Source organism: Lepidochelys kempii, chromosome 23 (assembly GCF_965140265.1).
Source record: "Lepidochelys kempii isolate rLepKem1 chromosome 23, rLepKem1.hap2, whole genome shotgun sequence".
In the NCBI taxonomy this organism is placed as follows: Eukaryota; Metazoa; Chordata; order Testudines; family Cheloniidae; genus Lepidochelys; species Lepidochelys kempii.
The window spans coordinates 10,510,199-10,538,166 of NC_133278.1; the positions used below are offsets into that span (position 1 = coordinate 10,510,199).

The 27,968-nt window shown below is 41.7% G+C and overlaps 1 protein-coding gene across 1 annotated transcript; it reads left to right on the plus strand.

Moving 5' to 3' along the window:
* Positions 1-2,656: 2,656 nt before the first annotated feature.
* Positions 2,657-27,798, plus strand: LOC140901953 (butyrophilin subfamily 3 member A1-like). Its single transcript, XM_073321453.1, has 12 exons — positions 2,657-2,774; positions 8,252-8,602; positions 12,381-12,665; positions 14,244-14,342; positions 14,697-14,723; positions 16,196-16,222; positions 18,940-18,966; positions 19,503-19,529; positions 21,254-21,280; positions 24,268-24,288; positions 24,488-24,514; positions 27,233-27,798. Exons 1-12 carry the CDS (start codon positions 2,657-2,659, stop codon positions 27,796-27,798), a joined length of 1,602 nt encoding a protein of 533 aa, XP_073177554.1.
* Positions 27,799-27,968: the final 170 nt, after the last annotated feature.

A 27,968-nucleotide genomic window follows, 5' to 3' on the forward strand; every position in this document is an offset into this window, starting at 1 on the left:
TAAACCACAAACTCACACTAGATAAATACAGAAGAGTAACGAATAAAGTTCAATAGCCATAAAAGGTATCTGTAACAGGAGAAAGCTTCGTCTCAGCCCTAATCCCTGTACAGTTTGTAATGGCTGTCCCGGATTCTGCTATTGAGGTAAGAAATGACATTTTAGCTAAAACAGAAATAAAACTCATTATGTTTACAGGGATATTCAGATGAATGTTGGCCTAGTGATCTGGTAAAAACAAGTCTCACTAGCTGATTGAATTTGAGAATTAAAATTAGATTCTTCCAGGTCTGAAACTGCATGACAGAGAAACATTACTGCCATTTGCAGGTAAGAAGGAATTTGCTCAGAATAGTATGTTTCACCTTATTTCAGGCATTAATCTCAGGAATAAAGTGAACTAGCCAACAGACATGAAGAAAGATGAGGAATTTGAGGTTGTTTCTGTATTGGAGAGTTTTCTCACAGCTCCTTATATTAATAGCGGGGTGTGAGCATTGTGCTTTTTTTATAAACCAGTAACGATGCTTAAAAGAGCTGTGTTGTCAAATCAGCCAAGACAAAGAAGATTGTGTTCTCCCCTGCAATGCATTGGTTTTGCCACAAGCTCACACAAAAAGATTGTCTATAAATGCTGTCCTTTTGTATTGAAAAATTAAATATGTCCAGTGTTTTCCAGGCAGTTCATACATAAAATTATGGATGTTCAGCCTTTTTGTATATGTATCTGTATCAGTCTGTGGATGCAATTTTAAATAAGGTCTATGGGTGCTTGACACTCAAATGCCATTGAAAGTTAATAAGCCTTTATTTTTTAGCATTTTGTCTGTGTGTGAGTAATCCCCTTTCTGGTTTATGTGGCAAAGGGTACCTGGAGATAGTGTTAGTTTCTGATTTCTTTTTTAAAAGGGAATAAAATATTTTGAAAGTTAAGCCAGAAACATTTGACCCTTTTTTATATCGGATTCTGCTTTCACACAGGTGTAAATCTGGAGTAACTATGGATTATATGAACAGAGAATCAGGCCTATCTATTCCCTCCCCCTCTTTTAAATCTTTTTTTCCCTTTACTTCCTTCCAAATCTAGTGAAAAGCACACTCTGATCTTAACTTCTCTGTGCCTAGAGAGTGTATAGACTGATCGACAGAAAGATGCATCGATAGGATTGAGAAGTACAGTAATGGGAGTAAAAAGAAAAGAAGTACTTGTGGCACCTTAGAGACTAACCAATTTATTTGAGCATAAGTTTTCGTGAGCTACAGCTCACTTCATCGGATGCATACTGTGGAAAATACAGAAGATGTTTGTTTTTATACATACAAATCATTAAAAAATGGGTGTTTATCACTACAAAAGGTTTTCTCTCCCCCCACCCCACTCTCCTGCTGGTAATAGCTTACGTAAAGTGATCACTCTCCTTACCATGTGTATGATAATCAAGGTGGGCCATTTCCAGCACAAATCCAGTAGTGATAAACGCCCATTTTTTCATGATTTGTGTGTATAAAAACAAACATCTTCTGTATTTTCCACAGTATGCATCCTATGAAGTGAGCTGTAGCTCACGAAAGCTTATGCTCAAATAAATTGGTTAGTCTCTAAGGTGCCACAAGTACTCCTTTTCTTTTTGCGAATACAGACTAACACAGCTGTTACTCTGAAACCAGTAATGGGAGTGGATATGTAGTTCCATTTTGTTCTGCAGGAGAGCTGGCCTCCATTTGAGCTCTGATCTTTCATTTTCCTTTGTTGGGAGAACTCTGGAGTGCATATACTCACACTTACAGAGGACTCGAGGGGAGGGATAGCTCAGTGGTTTGAGCATTGGCCTGCTAAACCCAGGGTTGTGAGTTCAATCCTTGAGGGGGCCATTTAGGGATCTGGGGCAAAAATTGGGGATTGGTCCTGCTTCAAGCAGGGGGTTGGACTAGATGACCTCCTGAGGTCCCTTCCAACCCTAGCCTTCTATGATTCTATGACTCAGTGCCTAGCGTGCTTTGCAGGGTGCCCTTTTGTCTATCCAGGAGCATTGCTGGACTCCAAAGAGAATCCAGTCCCATTCCAACCTGTGTATGTGTGTCTGTGTGTGTGTTGTGATCACTTCATAGGTGGTATACAGATGTTACTTTTCTCATGTTAAGTACCTGTCTAGTTAGCTCAAGCAGTAACAGTTTATGATTTCAGTTCTGTAAATCCTCACTTTAGTTCCCAGTGTCAGTCAAGATGGGAGTTGTTCCACAATAATCTTTTAGTGCTAAGAACTTGCATATAGGTTTTTAATTATATATATATATATATATATATATATATATATGTATCTGACAAAATCCCTTTTTTTAACCCCCGGGGCACTTCCCAAGGGCCCTGGTCAGCACTACCTATTCCTTCCTTCCTGTGCGAAAATTATCAATAAAGATAGTTCTGCACACATTAGAAAGGCTAAGTAGGGTCTGTAAGGAGAATATTACTTCAGCACAGCTCAGCGTACATAGCAACATTGGTCCCAGTCCTGCTCCAATTAATAGCAGGATCAGGTCCCTTGTCTATAAGTTTCTTTTCATTTTTCCTACAATATTGAGATATTTCTACCCTCACTGCTGTCATTTTGTGTTCTGCATCTGAAGAGACTGGAAGACTCATAAGGATTTCCCTTGGATGTTTCATCACTGTCCTATTGATGTCTTGAAAGCCTGCACAGCGATGGGGTCCATATTTCACTGGGTGACAGCTGTTCACATACTGTCTTTTCTACAGATGCCACATGTGATTACAGGTAAATAGAGTTCTGTGTTAAACATATGCAAAGAAACAATTAATCATTTCCATTACTATGGAAAACCATAGATTCCAAAAATGATGTATTCATGTGTCATCCTTTACTTTAAAATGTATAAGGTTTCATTAAAAAAAACCTGTCTAATATTTTTATTTTTCAGGTACATTCCCATAAAACCAGTCCCCTCTGTCCTGTTCACCCTCACGTAGAATCATAGAATATCAGGGTTGGAAGGGACCTCAGGAGGTCATCTAGTCCAACCCCCTGCTCAAAGCAGGACCGATACCCAACTAAAGCATCCCAGCCAGGGCTTTGTCAAGCCTGACCTTAAAAACTTCTAGGGAAGGAGATTCCACCTCCTCCCTAGGTAACACATTCCAGAGTTTCACCACCCTCGTCGTGAAAAAGTTTTTCCTAATATCCAACCTAAATCTCCCCCACTGCAACTTGAAACCATTACTCCTTCTTCTATCATCTGCTACCACTGAGAAGAGTCTAGATCCATCCTCTTTGGAACCCCCTTTCAGGTAGTTGAAAGCAGATATCAAATCCCCCCTCATTCTTCTCTTCTGAAGACTAAACATCCCCAGTTCCCTCAGCCTATACTCATAAGTCATGTGTTCCAGTCCCCTAATAATTTTTCTTGCCCTCCGCTGGACTCTTTCCAATTTTTCCACATTCTTCTTGTAGTGTGGGGTCCAAAACTGGACACAGTACTCCAGATGAGGCCTCACCAGTGTCGAATAGAGGGGAACGATCACGTCCCTCGATCTGCTGGCAATGCCCCTACTTATACATCCCAAAATGCCATTGGCCTTCTTGGCAACAAGGGCACACTGTTTACTCATATCCAACTTATCGTCCACTGTAACCCCTAGGTCCTTTTCTGCAGAACTGCTGCCTAGCCATTCGGTCCCTAGTCTATAGCGGTGCATTGGATTCTTCCGTCCTAAGTGCAGGACTCTGCACTTGTCCTTGTTGAACTTCATCAGATTTCTTTTGGCCCAATCCTCCAATTTGTCTAGGTCCCTCTGTATCCTATCCCTACCCTCCAGTGTATCTACCTCTCCTCCCAGTTTAGTGTCATCTGCAAACTTGCTGAGGGTGCAATCCACACCATCCTCCAGATCATTTATGAAGATATTGAACAAAACCGAGCCCAGGACCAACCCCTGGGGCACTCCACTTGATACCGGCTGCCAACTAGACATGGAGCCATTGATCACTATCCATTCAGCCCGACAATCTAGCCAGCTTTCTATCCACCTTATAGTCCATTCATCCAGCCCATGCTTCTTTAACTTGTTGGCAATAATACTGTGGGAGACGGTGTCAAAAGCTTTGCTAAAGTCAAGGAACAACACGTCCACTGCTTTCCCTTCATCCACAGAGCCAGTTATCTCGTCATAGAAGGCAATTAGATTAGTCAGGCATGACCTTCCCTTGGTGAATCCATGCTGACTCTTCCTGATCACTTTGCTCTCCTCTAAGTGCTTCAGAATTGATTCCTTGAGGACCTGCTCCACAGTTTTTCCAGGGACTGAGGTGAGGCTGACTGGCCTGTAGTTCCCAGGATCCTCTTTCTTCCCTTTTTTAAAGATGGGCACTACATTAGCCTTTTTCCAGTCGTCGGGGACTTCCCCCGATCGCCATGAGTTTTCAAAGATAATGTCCAATGGCTCTGCAATCACATCCGCCAACTCCTTTTGCACTCTCGGATGCAACGCATCCGGCCCCATGCACTTGTGCACGTCCAGCTTTTCTAAATAGTCCCGAAAGACTTCTTTCTCCACAGAGGGCTGGTCACCTCCTCCCCATGCTGTGCTGCCTAGTGCAGTTGTCTGGGAGCTGACCTTGTTCGTGAAGACAGAGGCAAAAAAAACATTGAGTGTATTAGCTTTTTCCACATCCTCTGTCACTAGGTTGCCTCCCTCATTCAGTAAGGGGCCCACACTTTCCTTGACTTTCTTCTTGTTGCTAACATACCTGAAGAAACCCTTCTTGTTATTCTTAACATCTCTTGCTAGCTGCAACTCCAGGTGTTATTTGGCCTTCCTGATTTCACTCCTGCAAGCCCGAGCAATATTTTTATACTCATCCCTGGTCATTTGTCCAATCTTCCACTTCTTGTAAGCTTCTTTTTTGTATTTAAGAGCAGCAAAGACTTCACTGTTGAGCCAAGCTGGTCGCCTGCCATATTTACTATTCTTTCTACATATCGGGATGGTTTGTCCCTGTAACCTCAATAAGGATTCTTTAAAATACAGCCAGCTCTCCTGGACTCCTTTCTCCCTCATGTTATTTTCCCAGGGGATCTTGCCCATCAGTTCCCTGAGGGAGTCAAAGTCTGCTTTTCTGAAGTTCAGGGTCTGTATTCTGCTGCTCTCCTTTCTTCCTTGTGTTAGGATCCTGAATTCGACCATTTCATGGTCACTGCCTCCCAGGTTCCCAATCACTTTTGCTTCCCCTACTAATTCTTCCCGGTTTGTAAGCAGCAATTCAAGAAGAGCTCTGCCCCTAGTTGGTTCCTCCGCACTTGCACCAGGAAATTGTCCCCTACATTTTCCAAAAACTTCCTGGATTGTCTGTGCACCGCTGTGTTGCTCTCACAGCAGATATCAGGGTGATTGAAGTCTCCCATGAGAACCAGGGCCTGCGATCTAGTAACTTCTGCGAGTTGCCGGAATAAAGCCTTGTCCACCTCATCCCCCTGGTCTGGTGGTCTATAGTGGACTCCCACCAAAACATCACCCTTGTTGCTCACACTTCTAAACTTAATCCATAGACTCTCAGGTTTTTCTGCAGTTTCATACTTGAGCTCTGAGCAGTCATACTGATCTCTTGCATATAGTGCAACTCACCCACCTTTTTTGTCCTTCCTGAACAGTTTATATCCATCCATGACAGTACTCCAGTCATGTGAGTTATCCCACCAAGTCTCTGTTATTCCAATCACATCATAATGCCTTGACTTTGCCAGGACTTCCAGTTCTCCCTGCTTGTTTCCCACGCTGCGTGCATTTGTGTATAGGCACTTGAGGTAACCTGCTGATTGCCCCTCTTTCTCAGTATGAGGCAGGAGCCCTCCCCTCTCACGCAATCCTGCTTGTGCTTCCTCCTGGTATCCCACTTCCCCACTTACCTCAGGGCTTTGGTCTCCTTCCCCCAGTGGGCTCAGGGTTTAAAGCCCTCCTCACTAGGTTAGCCAGCCTGCTTGCGAAGATGCTCTTCCCTCTCTTCGTTAGGAGGAGCCCATCTCTGCCTAGCACTCCTTCTTGGAACACCATTCCATGGTCAAAGAATCCAAAGCCTTCTCTCCGACACCACTGCGTAGCCATTCATTGACTTCCACGATTTGACGGTCTCTACCCAGGCCTTTTCCTTCCACGGGGAGGATGGATGAGAACACCACTTGCGCCTCAAACTCCTTTATCTTTCTTCCCAGAGCCACGTAGTCCGCAGACATGCGGAGACCTGACTCAAAAGAAAGCCAAACAATCACATTATGTACTATTCTAATACAGCTTATCCATACAGACAAATGTATTCCCTTTGGGAGAGCAATTCACTTCTCTGCACCACTTAAGTCATACTCAATCCCTCACATAGAGTTAATATAGGGGTTCTCATATAAATTTCCAGGACTGTTCTTCAGGTTCCTTACATGATCACTAAAATTCACAGAGCAGATCATATGGGCCCACATCATTGAAGCCCCCAGTTATAGAAGAGCCATGCAAAACATATAAGGACAAAATCCAGTGGGCACACCTTTCGATATGCAAAGTGAGATACTTACTGATGTTAGGTAGTACCTATTTCCAGTGATAGCCCCACTTGAAGTCAGTGCTACAAGTCACAGGGTTAGTCATTGTGAAAAAGGACTGCAGAATATGGCATCTGTGACTAAAATACCAAATGCGTGATAGTATTTCAGACTGTTCAGATATAAATGTTTAATGGTGAGAGTAACTAATCAATTTTCCAAGGGCCATGGTGAATTCTCTATCACTGATAATTTCTAAATTAAGATTGGAGGTTTTTTCTAAAAGATCTGATCTAGGAATTATTTTAGGGAACTTCTTTGGTCTGTGTGATACAGGTCAGGCTGGATGACCACAATGGTCCCTTCTGGCCTCAGAATTTATGGATCTATGTATGTGCATAAGTGTGCCCATGCATTGTTGTGCAATTTCCATCCCAGCTGGTGTTTTTTCCCATGTAGGAGGCTTTGTTGCTTTGGCTATTCATTACCAGTTCCATTTTTTCCTGTATAAAAGTGCAGCTAGAGTGGGCTGAAATATTTCAGCCAAATAGTTTATTCAATGAAAATTGCAGTTTCACTTGACCCAAAACTATTTACCAATTTGACTAATAGTTTTGGTGATCGACAAAACAGCAGGAGAATGTGGTGGTGGTACTGCCGTAGCCCTTTTCTTCTTATAACATAGCTCCTTTCTTCTTACAACATTTATCCTCCTGGTTAGGGCTCTCCCCGGGGATATGAAGGATCCAGGTTTGAATGACCTCTCTGGAACAAAGCCCAAAGTGACTTTACTGAGTCACCAAAAATTCAAACAACTTTAGATTCACTTTGACCCAAATCAAATTCTTTCTTCAATTTTTCCAAATTGCTACTAAACCAGAAAATTTGTTATTTTCCCAGCTCTGTGAAACATCAAGAGCTGTAGAAGCTTTTATGAAATCAAGCAAGCTTTTCCTCTCTGCCTGCAGTGATCACTGTAAACAGTAATTCCATTTACCAGATAATATATGGTGGGAAAAACATTGGTAGCCTGTGAATTTCTGTCCCTGTTCAATACTGTTAAATGAGAGATCAAAGTCCCTTTGCCCCCTTTGGGAGGGTGGGGGAATCTCTATTGCATTCAGTGTGATATGTGAAGAGCAGGCCCTTCCTCAAACGGTGGGAAATTAACTGGAGCCATTTTTGCACCTTCTGATTTAAATTTCATATCTGTCTCCTAAGTGGAAGTGGAAACTGATCATCCTGGGCCAGATTCTGAAATCGGTTGTGTGCCTCTGCAGGAGAGTAAGGGGAAGTGACAACCCACTTATACCTCTGTGCAGGCCACCCAGACCTTGGGACCTGGCATAATGGCATAAGCAGGAGCTATGCTCCTGTAGCCAACTCCCAGAGCAGCTGGATCAGGAGTGACGGGGCCTTAGCTCCTCCCCCTATACATCCATCAGCACAGCTGAATCAGCACAGGTATTTTAATTTGCTGCTAGTATAACATATCGGCAAGTGGCTACCCCCTCTGCTCCAGACCAACCAGGAAGCAAGTGTGGAATTGTGCTTCCTCTCTGTGATGTTCCGAGGGCAACACAGCTACACACAGCTTCATCCACAGGGCTTGAGGCAGATCCACACTCTGGCCTCACATAGTTTCCTATAGAATCTACAAACGAGGGCATCTGCAATGGATACAACCTCTGTTTCCGTCCACACACAGGTCAGTTTAAAATCATCCCTCCTCAGAATCCTGTCATTGCTATCATTGGAGAAGCGGTTGTCCTGCCTTGCCAGCTTACAGGTCAGAATAATCCTAAAACAATTACTGTCCAGTGGATACTTTCTAGACACTCGGCAAAAGTAGATGTGAGCTCCTATGATGGAGTAACAAAAGAGGAGACACAGGATGAGAGATACCGGAGCAGAACGCAGTTCTTCCAAACTGAATTTCAAGCAGGAAACGTGTCTCTAAACCTGAAGGATGTCGTTGTCTCCGACAAAGGGAAATACACCTGCAGCGTCTCTTTGGAGGCCTGGTACGATGAGGTCGTGGTTGAATTGGATGTGACAGGTGAGTGGAATGGCTCTCTGTCTTCAGTCTAAGGTAATATAGTATCTATCCAGGTGGGCAAACAAAGAGTGAAGGGACATGGGGGAGGGAGCTTCAGGGGTTCCAGGTCCAATGTCCTTCCTTTACCCCTTCTTCTCACCTAGAGAACAGTGTTCAGGGGAATCTGTCAGCTACTGCTCGCAGGCCAGGGTTTGATCCCTTGTTCCTCCCTCCCCTTTACAAAAGGGGGAAGATTTGGCTGGAACAAGGACCAGTCTCTCAGGCAGCCCCTAAGAGGATCATCTCTAAGGGCTCAGTCTCACAGAGACTGTTGCCCCTTTATGTGGTTTACTTTCCACCCCTCTTCCTGGGGTGTATTGATTTGCCCTCGATCAGGGTGGTTTTGGGGCAGTGTGTCCTGTAGCTGTATCCTCCTTGGCTGGATTCCCTCTGCTGCCAGTAGTCCCTGGCTGGAGCAACCTTCTTCCTGTTCACTGCCCCTTCCTGTGGTAAGCTTGCACTTTTAAGCTCCTTCCCCTCCATAGAACATTAGGGTTGGAAGAGACATCAGGAGGTCATCTAGTCCAACCTCCTGCTCAAAGCAGGACCAACCCCAACTAAATCATCTGAGCCAGGGCTTTGTCAAGCCGGGCCTTAAAAACCTCTAAAGATGGAGATTCCACCACCTCCTGAGGTAACCCATTCCACTGCTTCACCAACCTGCTAGTGAAATAGTTTTTCCTAATATCCAACCTAGACCTCCCCAACTGCAATTTGAGACCATTGCTCCTTGTTCTGTCATCTGCCACCACTGAGAATAGCCAAGCTCCATCCTCTTTGGAACCCACCTTCAGGTAGTTGAAGGCTGCTATCAACTCCTCCCTCACTCTTCTCTTCTGCAGACTAAATAAGCCCAGTTCCCTCAGCTTCTCCTCATAAGTCATGTGCCTGAGCCCCCTAATCATTTTCGTTGGCCTTTGCTGGACTCTCTCCAATTCATCCACATCCTTTCTGAAGTGGGGGGCCCCAAACGGGATGCAATACTCCAGACAGAAAAGGAATACTTGTGGCACCTTAGAGACTAACCAATTTATTTGAGCATAAGCTTTCATGAGCTACAGCTCACTTCATCGGATGCACGAAAGCTTATGCTCAAATAAATTGGTTAGTCTCTAAGGTGCCACAAGTACTCCTTTTCTTTTTGCGAATACAGACTAACACGGCTGCTACTCTGAATACTGCAGATGTGACCTCACCAGTGCCAAATAGAGGGGAATAATCACTTCCCTCGATCTGCTGGCAATGCTCCTACTAATGCAGCCCAATATGCTGTTAGCCTTCTTGGCAATAAGGGCACACTGTTGACTCATATCCAGCTTCTTGTCCACTGTAATTCCCAGGTCCTTTTCTGCAGAACTGCTGCTTAGCCAGTTGGTCCCCAGCCTGTAGCAGTGCATGGGATTCTTCCATCCTAAGTGCAGGACTCTGCACTTGTCCTTGTTGAACCTCATCAGATTTCTTTTGGACCAATCCTGCCATTTGTCTAGGTCACTCTGGACCCTATCCCTACCCTCCAGCATATCTATGTACTTCTCCCTGAAGCTTAGTGTCATCCACAAACTTGCTGAGGGTGCAATCCATCTCATCATCCAGATCATTAATAAAGATTTTGAACAAAACTGGCCCCAGGACAGACCCCTGGGGCACTCCACTTGATACCGGCTGCCAACTAGACATCAAGCCATTGATCACTACCCGTTGAGTCCAACTATCTAACCAGCTTTCTATCCACCTTATAGTCCATTCATCCAGTCCATACTATGGGAGATCATACCAAAAGCTTTGATAAAGTCAAGTCCACCACTTTTCCCATATCCCCAGAGCCAGTTATCTCACCATAGAAGGCAATCAGGTTGGTCAGGTATGACAGGTCCCACCAACTCCCTCAGATACATTAGATCTGGTCTCATGGGGTTGTGCATGTCCAGCTTTTCTAAATAGTCCTTAACTTGTTCTTTCACCACTGAGGGCTGCTCACTTCCTCCTCATACTGTGCTGCTCAGTGCAGTAGTCTGGGAGCTGACCTGTGAAGACTGAGGCAAAACAAGCATTAAATACTTCAGCTTTTTCCACATCCTCTGTCACTAGGTTGCCTCCCCCATTCATTAAGGCTCCCACACTTTCCCTGACCTTCTTCTTCTTGCTAACATACTGGTAGTAACCCTTCTAGTTACCCTTCACATCCCTTGGTAGCTGCAACTCCAATTGTACTTTGGCCTTCCTGATTACACCCTCGAGCAATATTTTTTATACTCCTCCCTAGTCATCTGTCCAAGTTTCCACTTCTTGTAAGCTTCCTTTTTGTGTTTAAGCTCACTGAAGATTTCTCTGTTAAGCCAAGTTAGTCACCTGACATATTTGTTATTCTTTCTGCACATCAGGATGGTTTGATCCTGCACCCTCAGGAAGGCTTCTTTGAAATACAGTCAGCTCTTCTGGACTCCTTTTCCCATATTAGCCTGCCAGAGGACCCTTCATCAGATCCCTGAGGGAGTCAAAGTTTGCTTTTCTGAAGTCCAAGGTCCGTGTTCTGCTGCTCTCCTTTTTTCCTATTGTCGGGTTCTGAACTAGACCATCTCATGGTCACTGCTGCCCAGGTTTCCACCGACTTCTACTTGCCCTACTTCTGAGGTGAGCAAATCCACCAATAAGCGCAGGACCCACCAAGGTAGAGGAGGAACTTTGTCACAACTGTCATCGGGCTTTTCTCCAGTTTCATATTGTAGCTCTGAGCAATCATACTGCTCCCTTATATACAATGCAACTCCTCCACTTCTTCTCCCCTGCCTGTCCTTGAACAGTTTATACCCATCCATGACGACAGTGCTCCAGTCATGTGAGTTACCACACCAAGTCCAGGCTGAGCAAACCTTGCAGGTATTTCTTGTCAGCATGGAACAGGCCAAGAGGAGCTCTTTAGTTTCCCTCATACCAGGGTAAGAGGGTATCCCTTCACAGGACTTAATGTAATTCTGTTGAACTCAATTAAATTCTATGGAGGATGAGTTTTATATAGGGAGGGCAGGTGTTTATGTTAGAAGATTTCCCTACAGCACTAAGCCCCTATGTAAAATGTTACCTGACACATCTAGGTCATACATGGTGCAGTCCACTTAACTCCCAAATATTGTGTTCATGGCATACAAACACAGAAGTTAGACAAAAGCCATAAAATGCTCTTTCAGGGAGGTTGCAATATAACATTACCTAATTTCTTAGAATCGAAAACCCTAACACAAAATAACCAAAAAACAGAGAGAGACACAAAGCAGGCTCCTTATACCAGAGAGGCCCAATTCGCCCCACATTGCTCTAGGCTTCCTCTTTGCAGACTGACTGCTGCTAAACCCAGATTCACACTTCTCTACAGAGCGCAGCAAAAGGGACCAGAAAAAACCCTGAAATTTAAAGTGACAGCTTACCATTTGAACTGAGTTTTCACTACATCTGCACACCAAGATATCTGAATTAATAGGAGTATGTCCATAGAGGCTTTTTGACAGATTCTGATTTGCTATGGGCAAAGAGAAACAGCTCCAATGTATAGGTTTCTTAAGATACAATGTCACTATTTTAACTTAACATGGGAAGAGTTCTTGCCCTGTAATTTCATATGAAAGGAGTCACAAATTCTGTCAGAATTCTCAGGCAGCATGTGTACAAGGCAGTGTGAAATCCCCCAAACTCTGCACTGTTTGGGGAGGAGAAGGTAATAACAACTTTTGTTCTTTCTTTGTAGCTAGAGGTGGTGAGTCTTCCATTTTCCTGGAGGACTATACAGACCAGGGGATCGGCCTCACCTGCAGGTCAGAGGGATGGTTCCCTGAGCCCCAGGTGCTCTGGTTAGACAGTAAAGGACAAAAACGAACAGAAAAGCCGACCACCATCAACACAAAGACACCTACTGGAATCTACAATATTGAAAGTGCCATTAACATAGAACCAGGCTCGGACAATGAAGTTTCCTGCAAAATAATCAACAATATATTAAAGACAGCAAGCGAGTCCAGAGTCCTAATTTCAGGTGAGTGCACTTTGAGATCAATGACTGTAAGGATCAATAACGAGGCTGCTTGGTTAATGAGATGGGTCCCATTTTTATCTCCCCCTTTGTTGTAAGAAATAGATGCCCAGAGTTTGTCTGGTCAAGCAGATGGAGCACTGGGTTAGGATTTAGGAGGCCTGAGTGCTCTTCCTGTATATGCTGCTGACCTGATGAGTGACACTGTGCCTCAGTTTGCCCAAAACTGTGGATAATAATACTGACCTCCTTAGTAAATTGTTTTGAGATCTACTGTTGAAATGCCCACTGTAAGAGCTAGGATTTATCTTCTTTTAAATACTTGCCTGTCAGTTTCCAGAAAAAAAAACATTTTGATTAGGCTGAGTTAAAAAGTTTAAAAATCATAATTTGCACAAGTACATTATTAAGTGTTTTCTTTCTACATAATGATACAATGTTCTAATAGATTTTATTGCACATGAATATGTAACAAAGTTGCATGGCATTTTCAGTATTACTAAAAGATACGGAAAACTTTCATTCAACGTACTGGTGCATCATTGAAAAAGAGGATAAAGTTAAGGTGGTGTGTATGACCTTCATTTTGGCCTCTCCTGATTCTTGTGTGCTTAATTTTTCAACATTAACGTTACTTTAAGTTTTCACTATTATTTAATGGTTATTGGGCAGATTCCATCGCCCTTACTCACCTTTGAAGTACCTTTGAAGTACTCACCCAGGTGAGTTGTCCTGTTTATATCTGTTGAATACAGAGATTCTGTATTGCATTCAAACCTTGCCACTGACTTGCTTTATGGCCTCAGAGAAGTTGCTTAACTTCTCTTACTTTCCCCATCTCAATAGGGAGGTAATGGTATTTATCCCACTTACTGCACATGGCTGTTAACAGGGTTAATTAATGTTAGTGCATGCAGAAAAATGGTTTATATCATTAAACTGAGAAACTCCACCAAAGATACTACTTTTAGGTTCTCTACCTCCCTTCCTCAGTAGAGAATCTTTCTTCCTTTCTTTTTATTTTATACTATTTCTGGTGGGAGTGCTCTGGCAAAGAGATGCATCTTGCATTTCCCCCAGTAAGCAGCAGGGGTTGTGCCCATGAGGTAGCTTGGGTATGACTTTCACCATTTCATGGACTGATGAGTTATAATTTATATATGTGCAGATTAAAACCTTTTCTTAAATATGCATACAATTTCTGCATTACTACAAGTGTTGAAAGGGTATTTGAGGTAAATCCTGCGAAACTTACTCATGTGAGACACATGCCAGTGTCTGAGGTGTTTCTACCTGCATGGGTAAGGTGAGCTGGGTGTGGCTGCAGGTGTGTGCTTTTCCAGAACACATTGGAGGAGCCCATAGCTCTGTTCTCCATGATATCTTTGAAGATGTGTAGAATCTTTTGATCTAAATTCATCTAGACTTTGTTCTGCCAGAAAGAAACAGAAGTCTTTAAATTCAAGTGCAATCTGATTTCACCAGGTCTGCAGACAGACTCCATTTAATTAGCCTTATAATTTTCATGATGTTTCTTAAGAATTATTGGAATGTAACTGACATTTTCACATATTTTTTCAGATGTTTTCTTCCCAGCCACCTCCCCTTGGATGGCTGCTTTCCTGGTCATTTTATTTCTTAGCATAGCCCTTATTGCTGCTGTAGGGTATAAACTGAAAAGTAAGTATTTCTTTGTATGTTTTTTTTTCAATAAATATGTGAAAATGTTTAAATAGATTATATGGAATTTATACTAAAACCAAACAAAAACTGAAATGAGTTTTCTAGGGGCAGATTGAGAAAATGAAATATAAGGGTCTGTAAATTATAATTCCTTACCAGATAAGTACCTTGTTCTGACAAGACAATTTTTAAATTCCTCACTTATAAATATATTCAAGGCCTGAATAGACAACCAATGGATGGTTAGGGATTACAGATTTAGCATTCATGCCAGTGATTGTTTCCATCAAAACTATTGTAGGATGCTATGAAAAATGTCTCATTTTCAAAAGACATTTTCATTTTTTTCAGATAATAATGACACAACATCTCATTCAGGTAAGTAATTAGCCAGGTGAATACAAAATTAATATTAACATATTTTATATCTTGATTTTGACACAGTCCCAGGGAGCCTGTGGAATCCCCATCACTGGAGAGTTTTTAGAACAGGTTCAACAAACGCTTGTCAGAGATAATCTAGGTTTACTTAGTCCTGCCTCAGCACAGAGGGTGGGACTGGATGATTTCTCAAGGTCCCTTTCAACCCCTACATTTCTGTTCTGACCTGAGAAGCTGTTTATAAATTACAGGAGATGGGTGGGTTTATTCTATCTTAATTGTGGTCAACAGCTGTGTGTTTTTTCAATGATTTCATAGGAGACAGGGTCTATATTCAGGCATTGAGCAACAGCAACTATTGCCATTGGTAGCTCATCAGGAAAGTTTGTTTCCTTCTGTTATAAACAGATCTTGTCATTAAAATAGATCACATTCAGGCTAACCTTGTGCCATTCATTCCTATATGGGCATCCCTTGACATCGTTCCAGAATCATTAACAGTTGTAGAAAGGGCTGGCTTATGTACATGAAGAAATCACTTATATCCTCCAATATAGACTGGGTAAAGTATAAAGTTCGAGGCCTTTTATAACATAGGCACTGGAAACAGGAGTGATTGCCTCCTGCTGGTTATCTCTCTGGGAATTATGTTTGGCTATAGTGGATTTTCTCTTGGTCCACAAGATTCATTCAGGACTAGGGCAAGACCTGGACTTTTTTAACAAGCTGGGTGAGAATCTAGCTCCTCTGATCACTCATTTCCCTTGTGGGTGTTCATGGGGTCGCCTAGAAATTTCAGCATCCCATAATATTTCTCTGGTAAAAAATTCTTCTTCCTCAATTAAAGTTTCACTTTAGTCTTCTTCAGCAGATTGTAGGACTCATGATCGGTCCCATTTATTTCACTTCACCTATACTTAATTGTTTTGGACTCCTTCCTTTATTTTTCAGCTCTTCCAAAACTTCAATCTGATGCCCCTCTTTTCCTACCCCCAATCATTGTACCAGTTGGTATCTGATCCTGTTCACTGGCGGTTTTGTCTGGCTCACTCAGAAGCTGTCCTGCCAGGTCAGGTGATGTGGGTTGGGTAGATATGCTGAGGCAAGGGGCTTCTACAAGCATCCTGACATTTTCACAGATGATGGGCCATCCTCTGCTTTCTGTGGGCAGGTTTCAGAGTAGCAGCCGTGTTAGTCTGTATTCACAAAAAGAAAAGGAGTACTTGTGGCACGTTAGCGACTAACCAATTTATTTGAGCATAAGCTTTCGTAGTCTCTAAGGGAATGCATCCAATGAAGTGAGCTGTAGCCTTTTCTTTTTGCAAATCCTTTTTCTGTCTCCTAAAGCAGGATTTTTCTACATGGAGAGAATCTAGTCCAGTATTTTAAAGCTGTTTTTTGGTTGAAATAAGACTTTGGAAAACTTATAAGAGTAATTAACATTGCAATGTGATTCCATGTATTTACAGTAAATCAGAAGAAAACAATGGAAGAAGGTAAATATATTTTGATGTGATATAACATAATGTGTTAGGAGTATTTCCATGAGTCAGATTCATGAAAACAGTATTACATAGCATGCTGAAATTTCCCAAGACATTAACCACAGAGGTATCAGTCCTTACCTAGGTAAAGAAATCACTGAGGACTGGGACCTTTGTTAATATAAGAATCTCTGAATCTATCTGTCACTAAGGGATTACACCAGGGCTATTCACCACTAAAGACCCACTTACGCCCTCAAAATAAGGCTTAAGTGAGATTTAGCCTATGTACACACTACAGTTTACATCAGTAAGTTATCACAGAATCATTGAATCATAGAAGATTAGGGTTGGAAGAGACCTCAGGAGGTCATCTAGTCCAACCCCCTGCTCAAAGCAGGACCAACCCCAACTAAATCAACAAGTCCAACCCCCTGCTCAAAGCAGGACCAACCCTAACTAAATCAACAAGTTATGTCACTCAGGGGTTTGAATAAGCACCCCCCCCAGTAACGTAAGTTACACCGACTTAAGTGCCAGTGTGGACAGCACTATGCCAGTGGGAGAACTTCTCCTGCTGACAAAGTTACAGCCACTTGTTGTATGAGGATGAATTAAATCAACTGGAGAGCTCTCTCTCCTGTCATCTTAGAATGGCTACACTAGAGAACTTACAGTGGCACAGCTGCACCGATCCAGCTGCACCTCTGTAAGCTATCTAGTGTAGCCATAGCCTGATAGAGCCAACACTAATCTTGTGCACGAGTTACGTCTCTCTTAAATCTTAGTCTGAGGTCTTAAATAGGAATTAAGATATTTACTCTGCACCCCTGGGAATTTTGCTATGAGTGAGCTTTGCTATCAAGCATGCCAAGTTCTCTCCATAGGGAAAGTAGCACACATAATAATTAGAAAGCCAGTAAGTGTGGGTAATTATGACTAAACCTAGACCTGCTGATGCCCTATCTTTCAGAAGGTAAGAAAATTTAAAATAAAATTTCATATTGGGGGCGGGGGGAAAGAAAGGAAAGAAAAGAAAAGAAGAAATTACAGTAAAGTCGTTTCCCATTCTCATGAGCTTCCCTATTTCAGTCCCCCAGGTACTCTCAAAAGAAACTTCAAACTACAGGAACATTAATTAGATCACTGATACATTTAAGTGAAACAAGCCTAGGCTGAAATCCAACATAATACTTAAGCATTTACTCAATTTTAAACACACAAGTAGTCTCACTGAACTCTAAACTCAGGTGCTAATCTCCTATCAAATCAAAACGAACATCAGCTTCTGTATGTCACCCAAACAATCAAAGTAAAATTGATCAAAAGTGGATATGAACTACTACAAAAAACTTCAAAAGTGAATCTTAATCCACTACAAAAAATAAGAAAGAAATGAACCAACAAAGTAAATCACTCACAGTACAATTTATATAATTACTGACAGGTTTCAGAGTGGTAGCCATGTTAGTCTGTATCAGCAAAAAAAATGAGGAGTTATTCAATCGTTATAAAAACGAGGAGTACTTGTGGCACCTTAGAGACTAACACATTTATTTGGGCATAAACTTTCACGGGCTAAAACCCACTTCATCCAATATCACTACAAAAGGTTTTTTTTTCTCCTGCTGATACTAGCCCACCTTAATTAATTGGTCTCATTACAGTTGGTATAGCAACATCCATTTTTTCATGTTCTCTGTGTATATATATCTTCCTACTGTATTTTCCACTGCATTCATCCAATGAAGTGGGTTTTAGCCCACGAAAGCTTATGCCCAAATAAATTTGTTAGTCTCTAAGGTGCCACAAGTACTCCTAGTTTTTATAACGATTGAATAACTGTATATGATAGATTAAACAAGACTAATCTTTAGGCTGTCGTATAACACCAGAAAACCGTCATGTGTAAGTACAATGTAAGCATGAAAATTTATTATGTAATTTACTTCAAAAAAGTACTAATAGATTTTGATTCATGAATGATGAGGATCTGTTTTATACTAGTTGGTTACATAGATATAGATAGGTAGATAGGGCATTCATCATAGACTCTTCCTGTTCCTGGAAGCTGTCCAGATTGACTTAAAATAAATATATTATGTTGGCCGAGATAAAACTTTTGTCCAAGGCAGTACTCCTCTGTCAATGAAATATATTCTAATGTCTAAGGCTGTATGTGAGTGACATATCAAATCACGGGAATACCGCATTTTTCAACAAGGGCCAAAGGTTGGCCTGGTCAAAATTTGGGGAGGGTTTCACTATTTTTTTTCAGAAAGTGTTTATGTTCTGTGGAAACCCTACAGTATTCATACAAACACTGAGCGTTTCTAAAATAAAAACTTTTGTTTTTTGCCTGAATACGTTAAAATTTTAACTTTTTGACAATCAAAATTTTCCATGGGGAATGAAAAATATTTTCTGACAAGGACTACAAACAAGGCCCATTTTCAATTACTCCTAAAAAATGTAGTGAACTACACAAATATTCAAATAAAGTAAAAAACATTGTGGTATGCTCATGGATTGAATCAATGATTTTACACTGGGTTTGCACCAGTGTAACTGAGAGCAGAATTTGACCCATACAATATGAATGATTGTATTTTAAAATAAATTATAGATATAGGTGTAAAGTGTAATGCATATTTCATAAATGCCATAAAATATACTAAACAACATTTGCCTTCTATCTTACAATGATATTTAAAAATAATTTCTTTCAGAAAAAGAATGTCTGCTCAGCATACTAGGTGAGAATACAAATGCTCTTATGATTTGTCATTTCTATTGTGCGTGTGTTCATGTGCATGTATAGAAGGAAGGCCACCATCCCCAAGTATTTTTGTCTGGTTGACAGGCCCAATCAAGTTCTTATATGAGTTTAGATTTTCAAGATTAAATTTGGAAAATTGAATGCAGTTCATTTCCAAATGGAATGCTCTTTCTTGGATGTGTGTGGAGTCATTTTCTTTTTGTTTTTTTTAATTTTATGGGTTATTTATTATTTTAGAAATTGTTTTCATATCCATTTTGCAAAGACTTGAAGCTGGTTTAACAATGGAATAACATGAAATAAAGTGTCACAGCCCATCTCACAGCTTTTCACCCAGGACCCCAGGAATTATTTTGGGGCAGTTTTCTGGCCTGTTATAAAGGAGGTCAGGCTAGATTATCACAATGGCCCTTTCTTCCCTTGGAATCAAGGAACTCTCTCAATTAAAGCCAATCAATCACTACCCCAGTAATATGCATTTGTTCTTGTTTTTCCATTCATTTACTCTTTTAGAGTCAGACAAAAGGACAGGTAAAACAGGTAAGTCTCATTTTATTAAAATGCTCAGTGTAGACAGACAGAGCTTTGCCATACATGAAAAAAGCTGCTGTATAAAAATGAACAGCAGCATATTTTTTATTTGAATGACTATTATATGTATTTTATTTTCAATCACTGTCTGAAATTATTAATAAATGTGGCTGAAAATTAGAAAAGGTGATCATATATAGCTGCCTACTTACCGACATCATAAACATTGCTCCCATACTAGGGACTGGATAGAGATCTCCACTGTTGTCCCTATGCCTTTGACCCTCTCGTATGCTCTCTCCCTGTGGGACATCATTTGGACATACATCTTCCACTAGCTCTTCTAAAACAAAGACTCATAGATTATCTTCTTCACCTCTTATCTTTTCCCTCCATTCAGTCACACGTCTCTGACTCTCTTTCAGATGCCACAACCAAGCTGTCTTGCCACTAGCAACTGAAAAATGAATTTATTTTCCTCCAAATCCCTGCTCCCTCCCTTCTCTATTACCTTCTCTATGGAATGCAGCTTTGTTATCATTTCCCTCTCCTCTCTCTCCATTTTCCCATAGGTTGATGGAGTGGGCAGGATTTGAATATTTTGTGTTCTTCCACAATGACATTGGCTCATTCTACTCCATTTCCATCACGAAAAGTCTTGTCCAGCTTTCAGCTTGACCACCGCAACATCCACCTTCACAACCTGCTAGACCCTCACCACATCCCCTCCCACTTTCCATTGACCCACATTCTGCTTGACAAGTCACCTAATTTCTCCCCTCATCTAAGTCCACCCTTCTCTCCATATTCTTTCACTGGCTTTCCCTTGCAATCTACAACAAAGTTGAGATTGTTGTCCTAACTTTCTTCTTCTGTCTGACCTCTCCAATATAGTTTCTCTCCTCTCCTCCAGCACCTTCTTTGTTCTACCTGCAACTGCAACTTTCATGTCCATTTTTCATCCATGACTCCTTCCCACGTGTCCCCTGTGCTTCAAACACCTCACAGGCCAATGATCCAAAGTGCCTCCACTCCATCTAGTTGCAAGTCGCTTATTAAAACACATTTCACTTCTAATGCCTATAAACCAAGCTCCAGAAAGTAGAGCTGCTTGAAAAAATTGAAACAATTTTCACAAACATTTTTTTCAATTCTCCCCTTTTTCCATGTATTTCTTCACAGTTCTGAAACAAACAAACAAAAACTGATCTGCTCCATCATATAATGAGATAAAATAAATATTAAGAAAACATACCAGCATTTAAAGAATAATTGTGGAACTCATTAAGAGGAAGCTGCTAAACATCTCTGTCAATCACTCTTTTTGCACAGCATCCTTCATCTCTACAGGAAATTGTCAGTGTATATTGCCTGCTCTTAGTGGCAGGAGCCTCATTGAGTTCAATGTCTTAAAGCACGTAGCATGCTGTTGGCATGCTACAAATAATAAAAATAATGAGAGATAACTCAAAGACTCTTCAAGTGTTTGCACTCTATTGTTCGAAATAAATGGGTCCCATACTGAGTCGTAAAAACAGATGGCTATTAAATATGGAGTGAGAATTTAGCAGGTTCCATGCCATGAATGTGTAATAGCAGAATTCTCTATGAATAGTTTTTACAATGTTCTCCATGGATCACTATCTCTTTGCTCGCTCTCTCAGTTCTTATTCTCTCTCTCTCTCTCTCTCTCTCTGCTGTTCAGTGCACTAATTTAAATTACTATTTTGCAGCAATTCAAGACATACAAGAAAATATTGGTAAGGAAACTTCTCTATTTTGTTACTTGGCTTAGAGTAAAAGAGATGAGTGTTCTGGTGAGTCTATCTATGGCATCTTGAAGGTGAAGCTCAATAAATGTGGTCAAATACCAGCCAGTGAGACTCTGCTTCTACTTCAGGAATGTAAGATCTGCCATTCTGGGTCACAGCAAAGGTCCATCTAGCCCACTATCCTGTCTCCTACAGTGGCCAGTACCAGAGCTTCAGGGGGAGTGTACAGAGCAACCAATTCTGAGGAGATCCATCCAAACCTTCCCCTCCTGGCTTCTGGCTATCAGAGATTTAGGGCCACCTACAGCATGAGGTTGAACCCCCGATCATCTTGGCTAATAGCTGTTGATAGACCTATCCTCCATAAATATATCTAGTCCTTTTTTGAACCCATTTTACAATTAGCCATCAAAACATACCAGGTTAACAGGGTGTCAAGGTTCCTTCCCCACTTTGAACTCTAGGGTACAGATGTGGGGACCTGCATGAAAACCTCCTAAGCTTACTTTTACCAGCTTAGGTTAAAACTTTCCCAAGGTACAAACTATTTTACCCTTTACCCTTGGACTTCCACTGCCACCACCAAATGTTAATCTGGATTACTGGGAAAATGTTGTTTGGAAATGTCTTTTCCCCAAAAAAATCCTCCCAACACTTGCACCCCACTTCCTGGGGAAGGTTTGGTAAAAATCCTCACCAATTTGCATAGGTGACCACAGACCCAAGCCCTTGGATCTTAGAACAATGAAAAAAGCATTCAGTTCTTGAAAAGAAACATTTCAATAGAAGAAACAGTAAAAAGAACAGGACCACCTCTGTAAGATCAGGATGGTAAATACCTTACAGGGTAATTAGATTCAAAACATAGAGAATCCCTCTAGACAAAACCTTAGGTTACAAAAAGGACACACAGACAGGAATATTCATTCTATTCAGCACAACTTATTTTCTCAGCCATTTAAAGAAATCATAATCTAATGCATATCTAGCTAGATTACTTACTAAATTCTAAGACTCCATTCCTGTTCTGTCCCCGGCAAAAGCATCACACAAACAGACACAGACCCTTTGATGTTCTCCCTCTTCCCAACTTTTGAAAGTATCTTGTCTCCACATTGGTCATTTTGGTCAGGTGCCAGCGAGGTTATCCTAGCTTCTTAACCCTTTACAGGTGAAAGGATTTTTCCTCTGGCCAGGACGGATTTTAAAGGTGTTTACCCTTCCCTTTACAGGGTGTTGGGTGAAAACAGTACTTCCTCTTTGTTGTAGTTAACCTGCCTATTAATTTCACGGGGTGACCCCTGCTTTTTGTATTTTGAAAACAAAGCATGTGGCCCATTATGCCCACTCTTTTGGGATTGAGAAACATTCTCCTTTGATCATGAGTCTATCTTGCTTAATACATTGTAACAAAACTGTGGGCTCAAATTAATTAATTACTTTATTATTAATTATTATTATTATTACCATAACACCTAGCCATACTCCACTGTGCTAGGAGCTGTACAACATGTATTGCATGATTTACAGTAGTATCTAGGATCCCAGTCATAGCACTTCCAGGTGGCATGTATTATTTGTTAGTTGAGTTACAGTAGCACCTAGTATCCACAGGAATAACCTAAGACCCCATAATGTTAGGTGCTGCACATTACTTATTAGGTGTATTATGGTAGTGCCTATGAACCCCAGTCATAGAGCAGGACCCCATTGGGCTAGGTGTTGCACAAACACAGAACAAAAAGACAGCCCTTGCCTCAAGGGGATTACAATCCAAGTAGCACTACACATGTTACTATTCTACACATCATGGCCACTTGGACCTTCGTGACAAGAACACAGATGGTACCCAGATCTCTCCTATTTCTATAACACAGGCCCCTGTTGCTTCAGCTAAACAAATATCTTCAATAGCTGTAAAATGTATAGGGCTTGTGAAATGCAGTTGAATAGTTCCGATTCCATCCAGCAGAAGGCACTGGTGATACACACACTTGCAAAATCATTAAAATATTCTGTCTCTGTCTTCCTTAGGATTATAGCCTAGGTGCTAAGGGTAATGCGATCTTTATACTTACACAGATTCAGATATATAATGATTGTATGTGCACTAACCATAGTGCTGAGATTACCAACATTAGTGCTTGTGAGGTTTTTTAATTTTTTTTAAAAGAAATTATCTTTGTTTTAATTCTGCGGCAGTCATTGGAACTGCAACGGGAATAAATTTGGCTCATTTAGTTTTTGCAACAGTGCTAGGAGGGAGACAACAATCATATAAGCTAACACATTCTGCACTGTACTTCAGTATCACACAAAAATTGTGAGGCAGGACTCAACACTGCTAGACAATAGCACTGGCAAATGATGATATTTCAGATAAGAACTGAAAACATTGATTTCTGGTGCCTGTTTGTATGATACAGGTACAATAATGTATGTAAGATTTATGAAGCTAGAACCAGAAAAACAGACCCTGGTAGTCACCTTTGGCTAGAGGCACTTTGAATGGCTGAGTTAATGTGGGACTGCACTGCAGACCATTGAATATAAAGATGTTGGGGAAGCATTTATATAATGGAATGAACTGATATTGCTCTCTGCTTTGTGTCTTTGATAGTCACAGCACAGAGACTGTAATATAGCATTGCCGATAACATTTGTGCCTAGGATTTTCAAGGGAGCTTAAGGAAAAAGTTGCCCACCTCTCAGAAATCTCAGCCTCAGTGGCCATGTTATTCCCACTCTTCCTGTAAACAAGCGCTGAAACTAAGAGCGCAGTTCTTACTTAGGTAAGTAGTTCCATGAACTGTAATGGGACTGTTAGTGTAGTGAAAGAACTACGAGCACAAATAAGAATTGCATGACTGAGCCCCATTGTCTGAGCATTGTTTGTACAGAGTTCTCAGAATTTTAAAAACAGTATCAGAAAAGAACAAGTTAGGGTCACTGACTGGAGTATCCTTTCATTTCAGATCGACTCTCAGGAGAGCTGGGTAAGTTGAGTTGTTTTAAATTATCCACTTATTCTTTAAATGAAAATTATACTTATCACTCAAGTATTAACTAGATTAAAACAGCATGGAGATGAGTGTGCTATAAACACACAGTAAGCAGACAGAAGATATTTTAAACTCCATTGTATTTCACTATGCCATAGATTGTCAAGGCAGTAATTGCTTTTTCCCTGTGTAGATTTCAGAAGAGCTCAGAGCTATGCAGGTAAGCCACAGTGCATACAGTAAACTTGTTATCTACAAATTCTGAGATATTTTCTTTCACAGATTAACATTTGAATTGAAAATCATCCCTTGTGCATTAACTGGACATATTTACAGATGATATAAACATATGTTATATCTCCCAATCCATCTGTACCTTAAATTCTATTGTATTTACCTGGTTTCCACAGCAATAATTATTTGTTAAGCACTAACTACAAGCTCAGTGCTGTAGAAACACAGGGAAGGTCTGGTCCCTGTCAAGAACAGTTTACAGTTGAAGACCCCAGTCCAGCACAGTGTTTAAACACAAGCATAACCCGAAACATATGAATAGCCCTGTTGTCAGTTGTGGGCTATGTGTGCATTCTCCCTGTGTGCTATGCCGTCTCTGCGCAGACAGCTGACACAGCAAATCTCGATCGAAATGCTCAGTAAGACCACAGACATGGTTCAGTAGTGAATCATAGAATATCAGGGTTGGAAGGGACCTCAGGAGGTCATCTAGTCCAACCCCTGCTCAAAGCAGGACCAATCCCCAATTTTTGCCCCAGATCCCTAAATGGCCTCCTCAAGGATTGAACTCACAACCCTGGGTTTAGCAAGCCAATGCTCAAACCACTGAGCTATCCCTCCCCCCCAAACCTCCTGGCCAGGTTTATTGTCAATGAAGCATGGTAATAGCAGCTGGCAGACTCTACGGGGATATTAAGACATGTATGCCTGTTACAATGGACTCAGTTCAGTGAGCAGCAGGACTCTCCGCTCCCCCCTAGTGCAGACAGACAGACACCCCCTCTGTGACCGCTCCTTTATACACTGATACAAAAACGTAACGTGTCGCTCCTCTGAAATGGTTAGTTACCACCCTTTACCTCGTACCTGTTGGTTCACTCAAAACATCTCTATCCATCACACTGTCATCCTGACCTTATCTTTAGGAGGGGTCAGTGTGTCCTGGTACTATCTTTGGGGAGTTTATTTACACTGAAACCTTGTATCTGGGTGTTCTGGTACTTCCCATCTGGAATGTGTTTACCTGAATACTTTGTGTTTAGGAGTGCTTGTGTTTTTGCAATGCCAGTGTTTTTCCTTGCCAAGTACATGTTGCTGGATATGAGTCAACAGTGTGCCCTTGTTGCCAAGAAGGCCAACGGCATTTTGGGATGTATAAGTAGGGGCATTGCCAGCAGATCGAGGGACCTGATCGTTCCCCTCTATTCGACACTGGTGAGGCCTCATCTGGAGTACTGTGTCCAGTTTTGGGCCCCACACTAGAAGAAGGATGTGGAAAAATTGGAGAGAGTCCAGCGGAGGGCAACAAAAATGATTAGGGGACTGGAACACATGAGTTATGAGGAGAGGCTGAGGGAACTGGGATTGTTTAATCTACTGAAGAGAAAAATGAGGGGGATTTGATAGCTGCTTTCAACTACCTGAAAGGTGGTTCCAAAGAGGATGGATCTAGACTATTCTCAGTGGTAGCAGATGACAGAACAAGGAGTAATGGTCTCAAGTTGCAGTGGGGGAGATTTAGGTTGGATATTAGGAAAAACTTTTTCACTAGGTGGGTGGTGAAGCCCTGGAATGCGTTACCTACGGAGCTGGTGGAATCTCCTTCCTTAGAAGTTTTTAAGGTCAGGCTTGACAAAGCCCTGGCTGGGATGATTTAATTGGGGATCAGTCCTGCTTTGAGCAGGGGGTCGGACTAGATGACCTCCTGAGGTCCCTTCCAACCCTGATATTCTGTGATTCTATGTATCAGATAGTGAACCTGCAAGCAGGCATCTGCTTTGTAACAGGGACTGACTTTAGCTGATAGCCTCACTTTTGCTAACTTTGCTTTATAGCAGCAGGGCCTGACTTTACATTATTGGTTACCTAATCAATAGAGAAAAATATTCACACACTACATGTTATGGATAAAAGCTAAATGGGACTTATGTCTTATAAAATGATTTTGTGTGTATGTGTGTTTCTGCAACAGCATGTTGCTGTCGTGGGTTAATACTAGTAATGTTTTACCTAAGAAGAAACTTCAGTGAAGAGAGGATGTGTGCCTTGCATACTAAGAGAAGAGGGGTCACCAGGAAAAAGAGGAAGCATGGAAAAAGGCATAAAGATGAGGGGGAGAAGAATAAACAGGGAATGTTGGGGTGAGAGTCTGGTGGAGTGAAAGAGGGAATAGTAAGAGATGAAGGTGGAGAGGCAGGTGCCCTGTGTAGAGGTTTGAAGATGTTCACTAAAGGCGTGGGAACATCTGAGTAGCACGTCCACCAGCCATCCAGCCACAACAGGGCAGGGTGGGTCAGAGTGATGTGTATGCAATATGCTCCTTATTGCTCCTTACGGCTGCTCACAAAGGAGCAGCTTGTGTCTAACCTCCAGAAATTGCTTCCTTCTGGCCCAAGCCAGCAGATATCGCTCCATTGGAGCAAAGATAAATCACGAGGGAACTTAGCCAGCGTTTCTGCTGCCTTACTTCAGTACTGAAGTGTAAGATCAGGGAAAGCTCCCCATGCCCCGTCCCTGCCCCAGTGCTGGACTTTGCCTGCAGAGTGTGTATTGTCATACAGTACCCGTTATGTTGATGTTTATATGAATTTGTCATTTTAAAATTCATTGCTCCCCTGGTTTATTCCCTGTCTCTTCTCCTTACACTGAGTGTCCCTGATGCACTCCTTACTAACCAGGGGACTATTCCGGTTTCTCTCCCCAGTTCCCATCACTCTGGATCCGGATTGCAAACACCCAGAACTCAAAGTGTCAGAGGATCAGAAAAGAGTCTGGCAAGAACCTGCATCTCCTGAGCTGGATGCAGCCTCTGGGGCCCTGCTCGTGGTGGGGAAGGAGGGGTTTGTGGCTGGGAGGCAGTACTGGGAGGTGGAGGTGGGGGAGAAACTGGACTGGGAGCTGGGGGTCCTTAGTCAGTCGGTGAGGGACAGAGTGAAAAAAGAGAAGGCAGAGAAACTCCCTGAGGAGGAATATTGGTCTCTGAAGAGGTCCCAGGGAGACTTTTTTTCAAGCATAAAAAATGCTGAGATTGAAAAGAAGGATATACCATATAAAGTGATTGGCGTATTTCTGGATCAGGAAGAGGGAAAAATCTCATTTTATGAGGCAGGGGTGATGTTCCTCATCACAACTATCCCTGTCAAGTTTACTGAGAAACTTTTGTATTACCCATTCCTCAGTCCAAGGAACAACAGAGGAGAGCAGAAACCACTAGCCATCCACCCCATCAGAGTCCCTATTCCTTTAAAGCCTCTGAGAAAGGAAAGATGAGATCTAGTTACTTTGGAGAAGTAAAACTCAAAACAGAGGGGAGAAAGGAATGTAAACATGAACCATCAGAAACAGTAAAATAAGCAAAGTAGAAATTGAAGATTAAATAAAACATAAAACAGAAGAAAAAGACAAAAACGCTTGTCATAGGCTGGGTGATTCAGAAGTTG